Genomic DNA, 11137 nt, shown 5'->3' on the forward strand with positions numbered 1-11137 from the left:
AAACATTACTTTATTCAGCCCCTACTCACCTCCTCATCAGGTAATTCAGTCTGACCACTTTTTACAGCCAAAAATCCTTGGAGACTTTAATGACTACTAGGTCAGTGGAAAGGGGGACCTTTAGACTGACCAAATACTGCTATTCAACATAATCTTGACTTTTTTTATGGTAGCCGATTCATTGATCCAAAACTGGAAAATGCAAACTAAATAAAATCACAACCAAACAATTCAATAAAAATTGCATGAGTACTTTCATGAAAAGCACTTAAGCTAAATGCAGCACAGTTGATGATCAGTAAAATCTTAAATTAGCCAAATTCACTTCAAGGGAATGAAAGTAAATGAAATGAAAGATTCAATAGTTAATACCTATATTGTACAGCTTAGGAAAATAATGTATGTTGGAATATTATATAATATGTAATCATGATTACTACTCAAGACCTGAAATTATTACCTTTGGCATCACCTGTGTCTCATCTACTGATAACACCTGTATGTAGTCATCCATGTTTCAATTGTCTAGCTGAAAAGTCTCATCTACATAGTAGCTGTATGTAGTCTTGTGTGTTTCAATTGTCTAGCTGAAAAACTAATGAAAACAGAATTAGACATAACCACCGAAAGGAATTAAGAGGCAATATTGATAAAGCAAGGTGAAGCAATTCATGATTGTAATTTGTGCTCAATGCCTTATTTAAAAATAACAAACCTACATTGAAGTTCATTTTAGGCTAACAATCTTTGCCAATTAAACATTATCCAAACTGAGAATGTTAAAAGTTTTCACATGACATTTCTAACGCTTGTCTTGCACGTAATACTAAACCAAGACTTATTTATTCCAGATAACATCATGTTAAAGGTCCTGGAGACAAGAACCAACGACAAGATGGCCATGGAGTTTGTCAAGAAACAAAAGGAAAGAATATCGACTTCCTAGGACTTCAACAAACTTTCCCTTTTTTTGTGTGTGCGAGTGTATGTGCATATGTGTATTCTGAACATCTACTTGAGCTCCTCTTGAGCTTTTATTTTTATATGACATACTATGTTTATTAGCTTCTCGCTAGATACTTACGTGAAAGTTCAATTGTACGTAATGGTACCACGACGTTTTTACCTAATTTTTCATCGGATACTTTAAGTGGCTTATCTGCACTGGTTTGTTGTTTGGTGAGTGGTTAGAACCGATAGTTTCATTAATTTTGTTTTGGGCTACATTTTGTACGGTATTTAAATAGCATCAACGTATTGCAGTTATATGACCACCAGAATACTACTGCTTATTTTCATGATGCAATATTAACGAAATATAACATTTCAAATAATTTGGAAACTTGTTTTGTGGTACATGAAACTCAATTGTAAGTAAAATTAATGAAAAAATTATGAATTTAATGTTAATGTGAATGGATTATATTTTCAAAATTATTTTAATTATTTTCCATAATGAATCTTTTCCAAAAGTTTCCTAAATGTAATTCTTAAAAAAAAATATTTTTATTGCTCCCTGGTATAAACTTTACTATTAAAATCACCCTTATAAGGTTTTGAATACCAAAGCTTTTTAAAAGTATGTCAAAAGTTGAAAAATTAAATTAATGAAGCACCCACATTTGTATATACAACAAGAATCTTACAATACAGAGTAATCACAATTCTCCTCTTTATTACACAATGTTATGTCCCTATCTCTTAAGTTATTTTATTCTGTACAGCGAGTTTTTAAATTGTGCATTTACAAAAAAACATATAGAATGCTTTTTGAATTCTGTAAGGCTTCAGAGAGCCTCTTCCAGGATTTCTCATATCAAATGGAATGATTAAGTTACAGAGATTACAGCGAATGATGAAAAGAGTTACAGAGATTACAGCCAATTTCTAAGAGACAGGACGGCTAATTTCCATGATAGTCTTTACGAGATCTTCTATAAATTTTACTCGTGTACTTACAATATAACATTAATATGAAATTTCAACACATGTACCCTTCAGGAGATTTTTTTTTGGGGGGGGCCAATCTTTAACTTTCAAAATATCTTAGATTACAGTTCTCTAGTTCTATTTATATTCATGGTGATACAAATTTACCATACATAATTTATATGAAGTTTGTTTTTTATTACATTACAAACTTTTCTTAATGCAAGATGAAAATAAAATAATGCTATACAAAAACCATCTGATACATAATTGCACCAAAGCGTTGAATATAATCTGATAAAAGGTGCAAATAACACATTTAAAGTAGAAAAATAAAATTAAATGAAAACTTGCAATGGTCAGCAAACAGTGAAAAGTTCAAACCTGAACATTTTATTTTATCCATAGAAAGAACAAAAAGAATTGATTAACGTGTTTTGAGCTAAGTCCTTAGTCTGAAAATACTACAATTACAGTTAGTTTCTGCAATAAAGTCAACATCCCTAAGAGATAAGACCATTTTTGGGTAGTTTGGGCAAAGTAATCAACGACTGAAAGCATACAGTATGTCGATTTCAGATGAAATCTTACATAAGACATTAAGTATTATGACTGCATTTTGCCCGAATCAAAATCATCACTTGAGGTGGAAAAGGTTTACCAATATTTTTGTTTCTTTTAACAGAATTAATTCAATTTGCCAAGTTACCAAATAACAGAATAATAGTTACATTAAAAAAAATGTAAATTACTTAATTTCAAAGACAATGTAATACACTGAGGATGAGTTTTAGCAATATCAAGACTTGGACAAACAAAGTAGCATCCATGTTGGTGCTGTACGAGTGAATAATCAAATGTCCGTACAAATTTTCCAAAATTCTTATAACCACATAAATATTTATTTTAATGTTACTGTTCTTGAAATGATTTTTTTACTTGTTTCCTTTCCTCGCTGGTTTATTTTCCCTGTTGGGACCCCTTGGCTTATAGCATCCTGCTTTTCCAACTAGGGTTGTAGCTTGGTAAGTAATAATAATAATAATAATAATAATAATAATAATAATAATAATAATAATAAGAATAATAATAAAGTGGTTTAACAAGATCGGTAAATCCTTTTCAAGACCCGTCAGGCTCACACAGAGGTGTTTATTCCTATATAAGAATGGGTGACACGAGGTTAACTTAGAGAAGTTGGACAGGTTGGTATAAAACAGATTAATGGTAATGGATGATAAAAAGGCAAAAAGAATTGAACAGAGGTCACATTTACAGCAAAGAACTTTTAGTATGATGTACTCTAGTGCAAAGAACTTTTAGTATGATGTACTCTAGTGCAAAGAACTTTTAGTATGATGTACTGTAGTTAAAAAAACTTTCAGTATGATGTACTGTAGTGCAAAGAACTTTCAGTATGATGTACTGTAGTGCAAAGAACTTTTAGTGTGATGTACTGTAGTTCAAGCACTGTTATGAAGTTATTTTCATTTACCCCAAAATTATAATCATTATAATATTTAAATGAAAATTTTAATAGACAACAAAAAATAACCAAATATTATTAGCAATGAAGGATTTAAATTTAAATTACAATAACTATTGTAATATTTAACTGACATTTTTCATGATACAAAAAAAATTAACAATTTATTACTGTATTAGTAATGAATGATTTTCATGTAATATGCAATGATAATTATTTTAATATTGAACTGAACATTTTCATGAAGATACAAAAAAAAAATACTTTAGTTATTACAAGCCAAGCAACAACCCTAGTTGGAAAAGCAGGATTGTACAAGCTCAAGGGTTCCACAACAAAATTAAGCCAAGTGGTGAAAGGAAAGAGACGATGAATAAACTATATCCAAGTAATGAAATAAAATATTTAAAGATCAATGACAATGTTACGATCAGTCGTAAGCTATATTATTATTATTATTACTAGCTAAGCTACCACCCTAGTTGGAAAAGCAAGATGCTATAAGCCTAAGGGTGCCAATGGGGAAAAATAGCCGAGCGAGGAAAGAGAATAAGGAAACAAATAAACGATGAGATGAATGGATAATTAAAAAATATTTTAAAAACAGTAACAACATCGGAACAGATATTTCATATACAAACTATAAAAAGACTTATGTAACCCTGTTCAACAAAAAAACATCTGCCTGCTGCAAGTTTGAACTTTTGAAGTTCTATAGATTCAACTACCCAATTAGGATCATTCCACAACTTGGTCACAGCTGGAATAAAACTAATAGAATACTGTGTAGTATTGAGCCTCATGGTGGAGAAGGCCTGACTATTAGAATTGCACGTCTAGTATTATGAACAGGATGGAACTCTCCGGGAAGATGTAAATGTAAAGGACGATTAGAATTATGAAAAATTTAAAGAGAATAAATTGTCAATCTGTTCAAGAGAAAAACATTTATTTATCTCGCTTATCGGGAATGTAGAACTTTCATGAACTCTCTGTAACATCATCATGACAATTGATACCGAGGCCTGGATTTTAATTTGGTTTGATATTTTAGCATAGATGGTTCCTCTATAAAGGAACAGTTTATTAGCATAGTATTTCCTGTAAAAGGAATAATTTACTTGCATATCTTGCATCATAAATTTCTATTCTTGTAAAGTATTAACACTATCTTGTTAATATCATAGAGGGATTTGATGTTAACATTATATGTTGAAATCTATAAGATTTTGAATTACAGTATTTACATTTATTGTAAATTACAGTGTCTACATAGAAAAAAAAGGCTAGTACATTACAGTATATCAAAACCTCTATTCCTTAGTGTTATTCAAACTATTTTCTCCAAAGTGTTCAACTGTCAAACTTCATAGTAGTAAATATAAGACTGTAGCTATTCGCATCATAGATAATAAATGACAGCATCTCATTTTCATCTTTATGACGACGGCAGCGGCGCTCCGCGGAAGTTTTTAGTATAGCTTCTCGTTGGTACTGCTGCCCCTTCGATAAGTAGAACTTGCTAACTCATTTTCACTGTGATCTTAATCTATCGTCAATGATTTCTTACGCTCTACTGTTCCTGCTGGGAAACGTCGGATGGAGAAATAAAAGAGGCAAACGTGTAAATTGCCTGCTCATTGTGTTCACCGCGTGATTGTACTCTCAAGGTAATGAAAAATGTATCCCTGTCCATAGCAAGTATGTGAAACCATTTTTATCACTTCATTGAAGCACTCGATTTGGTGATCTATCTGTAGAATTTTTGTCAAAGAGTACTATTTGGATTCAGGTACAGTACTGTGATGTATAGAAATTCCAAAGTGTTGCTCAAACGATTTAGCCAACGTTAATCGGTCAAGCGCAGATTGGGTTATGCGCTGTTAATCAATTGCGCGTTGATTGGGTTTACGAGTCCACAGTTGAGCATGACGCATTCCTGTAACACTTTTCCATTTAGTAAACGTACACTAACTATAACCTCTTTGCGGCTATTCATCATTGACCATCAGTTCATATTATATAGATTTCTAACAAAATCCTATCTCTTACATTCATGTAACTCATACTATACACATGTATAGAAAATTTATAGGAAAAAATCATATAAAAAAGTATGATGCTGTTGAGTTTTAAATTTTAAAAATTCATAAGTCTACAAAATAGTATAAAGACAGCTAAAATAACCTAGTTTGATGTGGAAATCCCCCTTAACCCAAGAATTTCCACATACTATGTGATCAAACATTATAACTCTAAAACTGAAGCACAGCAGTTATTAACGAAATTAAACACTAATCTGTGGCCGGTTGATATATAGCATGGAATATTTTTTTATCCAAGGCCTCCACTATACTTTCCATGACTTTACTTTTAAATGAATAATCCTTCATCTTCAGTCATTGGTGAGGGAAGGACAGTCAAAAATTTTCATTTGGAAATACTTCATATTGATATAAGTTAAAGACTTTTGAAAGAGGTCACAATAATAATAGATAGTCTGTTGCATCAAGAATTCAATCACGTCTATGTATAACCGAGAAATTTGAATAAAAAAAACCCTATGAGTTCCATTTCTACTAAATTCCTTTAAAATGTCTACAAATCATTATACTATATACAATAATATAAAACTGCCTGTGAACTAAAATTAAATTTGTTTTAAGCTATTCCAACTTCGCTGATTTATAAAAAAAAAAAAAAAAAAAAAAAAAAAAAAAGCATTACAACCACATCTTAGTAGTTTATGTTTACCAGTAAAATGGTTCTTACTGCAAACAGATTAACATTACATACCTTTGTGAAGAACCTGTAATCTACGACGACAAATTTTGTTGGCTAACAACGAGAGATAATTTTCCCAAACACTTGCCAGAATTTGTTCTTTTGATTTTATCTTCTGTGATTTGGCTGAAAGTCAAAATCATTGATTAAAATTGGCAGAAATAACTATAAGCATAGGCAAACATTAAACTTATCTAAACATTAAATATACGGTTTATTGCATCATTTGGATTATACATATGTGATGTACAAGTTTCAAAGACATTTATAAAAAAGATAAAAAACGCTCACTGGTGACAGACGTTGAAAAACTTTTTCTAATGTAGATCATTTAGATTAAAAGGCCTTGGGAAAATATCACTTATACTGAAGTCAATTATTAATAACCCAAGTAATACCTGAAATAATATATTTGATCTACAAGTTTCAATGATGATAGATAGAAAAACTTTCACTGGTGATAGATGTTTAAAAACTTTTTCTTCTGTAGATCATTTAAATCAAAAAGAACTTTGGAAAATATCACTTATACTGAAGTCAATTATGAATAACCTTAGTAATACCTTAGATACATGAATTATTATCCCCATTTCTTGAATGTCAAAACCTTTGAGTCCCATTCTTTAGTTTTCCATATCAAACTGGTTATCAGAAATTAGCTGGAAACAAACTGCACCCGAAGATTATAGTATGTGATATTCCTAATTAATGAAAGATTCCTTTCGGTTTTCGAGACAAGAGATATATGCTGCCCGTTGCATGCATTTATCCGAAAGGTTTTCAAGACGAAAGATATATGCTGCCCGTTACATGCATTTATCCCAAATTATTCTATCTTAATTTGTATTAAATAATCAAGTCATTAAATATATTTTGGCTTCATTCAATCATCTTGTGGGTCCAGTAACATAAGTCTTCATTCATCATTGACTAAATATAACCATCTCACTGCTTACAATATCTAAATAGTTTGTTTTTCATTGTAAATATTCAGTTTGTTACAGTTCAGTTTGCACAGTTTTCTTAGGTTGCAATCATTAGTTAAGGTTTGCAGTGCTAACAAGAAATTACTATGTTTGTTTATGTGCGCATATTGCAGAAGGTCTGCAACTTACAAACTTGAAAGGTTCCAAGAAGCTGTTTGCAAGTCAAATCATTAATAAGTCGAATTTTGTTAGATTTTGCCCTTGAGTGGGCCTAACCTGAATCCAATGCCTATGATTTCCAGCTACAAAAGTCAACAAATAATCAGGTTTCATATGAAATAGATATTAAGTTATTATAAATGTCATTTTGCTTATTGTATTAAATATATTGTTCCTCATTTATCTTTCCCCTTAGTTGATTAGGCTAGGTAAAGTCTATTGGGGGCGCAGATATCTATGGTTATCTTAGGATACGTCCCTGATTATACACGATATCTTCGGATAGTCGTTCCCTAGGGTTAAAACCCTGTGATACCCGACGGTACTTCTCTCGTAATATCACTCGCAGAAATATTATACAGTAGGAAGCCACCGAAGGGATAGAACCCCGTGATACCTGACGGTAATTCTCTTCTAATATCACTCGCGGAAATATTATACAGTAGGAAGCTGCCGAGGGGAACTTCCATCGGGACGACATGGCTATCTCACCCAAAAATAGATTTTTCCTACGTGAAAATCCGTTTTATTACAGTATTTATTTATCTTAGTTATTTTCAGTTGGACTTCTGTTATCTGGTTACATCCAACTCCTTCCTTCCCATCTCTATTTTTCATGAACTAAAGCTCATCATACAGTAGTATCCAAGACTTTTATTTTTCTCTACCAGGAAGGGAACGTGTATGCTTCTGTGGAATTGTATTCTTACTAATACAGCATAAATAATGCCAATTTGTGCTTCCTTAAAAAGCCCCTCAGAATAAAGGGAAACACCAAATAGTATTCTCCAACAAATTCTCTCTTTTATTCCAGAATTTTGACACATTGCAATATCTACACTCATCTGGGATGCCCTTGAAACACTTCCAAATATTTCTTATTAAAACTGTTAGTGCCATATAGATGTTCGAGTAGTCGAACTTCAGATGGGCTTGTCATTTTTTTTTTTTTTCCTTAGGAAGGCAAGCCAACCCCTATAGAATACTGTATGACAAAGTAAAGAACTATTTTTCTCTTCTAAAACTGTAAAGGATGCTGGGTGTTGAATTTTTGTAGTTTGCTGGATTTATCACATTTCTGTAGGATTTAGAAAAATTTCTGAAATTTGGACGAAAATACTTAAAATCTTGTTACATGACACTTTAGCTACATGAACAACAGTGAATTCAAAATACAAAACTCTTGACCTGACAAAACAAGTACAATAGCTTCTAGGCGCGTCACTCGTAGCGGACACCTTTCATTTGACGAAAATACTTAAAATCTTGTTACATGACTCTTTAGCTACATGAACAACAGTGAATTCAAAAACAAAACTCTTGACCTGACAAAACAAGGAGCTTCTAGGCGTGTCACTCGTATCGGACACCTTTCAGCTACCGAGGTGCTGTGGCAAGTTCAGGTGAGCTTGAACTCTTTGAGGTGTGAGGTCTCCCCTATACACACCAAGTCTGCACCTTGCACGTTGATACACCGGCCCTAAAGAGGGGGAGAAGATATTTCTTTGGTAATATGGCTTATTGAATTCCATGTTCAAGCCTTTAATAGTCCTTAGAGACTAAAGAGCACCTACCCAAAAATATGTTTTCCTTCAACAAAACTCCTTCCTTCAGCTTCGGTTTAAATGATGAACAACTTATTCAGATCTAGTAATTTACTTTACTTTACTTTACTTTGATGGCTGCTTTTCCAGTCCCATACAGCAGGAGAACCCCACTCTCTACATAACCTCCGCTGTCGTTTTACCTTGTTCGTTCAGAGTATTTATCGTTTCAGATCACGTATTGCTCATTTACTGTTAAATCGTCACTGTTGTATGATTTTTGAAGTAAGTCTTCAGTTTCCTCTTGAAAGCCTTAATGTCTTCAATCATTCGAATGTTTCGTGGGAGCTTATTATATAGTCTCGGGGCTGCATATTTAAAGGCTGTAGAGCCTAAAGTAGACATATATCTAGGTTCCAACAGTTTGCAATACATTCCTTGATAAAGCTGAAAAAAACTCTTCTGTCAAATAGGAATGACTATGGCGAGGTTCTTACCAAGCTCCCAAATGTAAACCTGCTTGACTTAACTTTACTCATTAAAAGAGCTGTTAAGTGAGGAACCCCACAAATTGACATGAAGTGTCATTTAGAAATAGAAAGCTTATCAAATCAATCTCAAATACTTAACAAATAAAGAACGTTGATTTTCTCCCTGAAACTTTAAAGGTAAATTTTCGCACTTTGGCCATCTTCTCAGGTGTCATGATAAAATTAAAAGATTTTCTTATATTAAACCCAAATAAGTGAACAATTTTAGTATAATAGACCTACCAATTCACACTCACAATGACGGCCAAATACACCACTTTTAAAAGTAAACAGATTGTATCGCCCTTTAAAAAATATAATTCACAGTCCTTTCCTCTGATAATATGATATGATTACCTACATCTTTTTTTTGATAAAATGTACAAAAAATAGTAGTTCTATTCAATGGAGTATTTTGTTCTTAGAAACAGATATATAAATCACAATTTGTTATATCATCTTGATTTACTTTAAACGTCACTCTTTGATTACATTTAGCCGTGTTTGCTTGATGCGTACACTTGTTAATTTAACTGTACGATTCAATGAAATATGTAATGTTGAAGTAAAAATCATGAAATGTAAATTATTTATACTGTACTACACCCAGCATCCTACGAATTTATAATTGGGTAAGTTTTAATTACCCTGACTTATAATCCGACACTTTCTAGGCTACATATATACATACATAAATATGTACGTACTGTACCTACATGTGATATATTAATGCACACACACATTTAATATATATATATATATATATATATGCATATATCATATAATATATATATACAGTATATATATATATACAGTATATATATATAATATATATATATATATATATATATATACCATGAATATACATATTTATATTCATACAATAAACATTAGCAAATATCTATAAACACCTTTATAATACATAAATATATATATATATATATATATATATATATATCTATGTTGCACTCATATACTTTTACATATACCTGTATTATATAAATATGTATGTATATACAGTATCTATCATTTTGCACATGTTCTTATACATGGTCTTAAACTGCAAAAGTTGCTAAATTAAATCTTTTACTGCATTACCACTGTTGTTTTATTACCCTTAAATATTGAGGAATGGTTTAACAATCCAAAGTAATATTGTATTTATACTTTGGGAGAAATATTTATAAAATTTTTCTGTTTATTTCAGAAGGGGAAGCCTCTCAAACATTGAATGTTTTAACTTATTGGAAAAAGAATTTAATAACTAAAAAATCAAACATATGGGATATTTTAACATCTTCGTATAGTAAGGTTCAAATAAAATTACCCCACACATAGGTGTGACGAATTATCTTGCATCGGTAGCCAGTCTACATTATTATTATTATTATCATCATTATTATTATTATTATCATCATTATTATTATTATTATTATTATTATTATTAATTATTATTATTATTATTAATTATTATTATTATTATTATTATTATCATTAATTATTATTATCATTAATTATTATTATTATTAATTATTATTATCATTATTACTATTGTTATTATTGTTATTGTTATTATTATTAATTATTATTAATTATTATTAATCGTTATTAATCATCATCATCATCATCATTATTATAATTATTATTATTATTAATATTATTTCCCAAGCTAAACCATAATTGGAAAAACAAAATGCTATAAGCCCTAGGGCTCCAACA

The 11137-nt window shown here is 31.0% G+C and overlaps 1 protein-coding gene across 1 annotated transcript in view; it reads left to right on the top strand.

Annotated features, from left to right (window-relative positions):
- Positions 1-1954, top strand: part of LOC137635974 (BAI1-associated protein 3-like) — a gene marked incomplete at its 5' end in the record, with an annotated part of 28167 nt that extends 26213 nt beyond the window's left edge. Inside the window, one exon of the mRNA XM_068368431.1 lies at positions 852-1954. Coding sequence (XP_068224532.1) covers positions 852-946 — 95 coding nt within the window. The remainder of the gene's footprint in view (positions 1-851) is intronic.
- Between the last annotated feature and the right edge of the window lie 9183 nt (positions 1955-11137).

The sequence above is a fragment of the Palaemon carinicauda genome, unplaced genomic scaffold, assembly GCF_036898095.1.
Source record: "Palaemon carinicauda isolate YSFRI2023 unplaced genomic scaffold, ASM3689809v2 scaffold206, whole genome shotgun sequence".
NCBI lineage: Eukaryota > Metazoa > Arthropoda > Malacostraca > Decapoda > Palaemonidae > Palaemon > Palaemon carinicauda.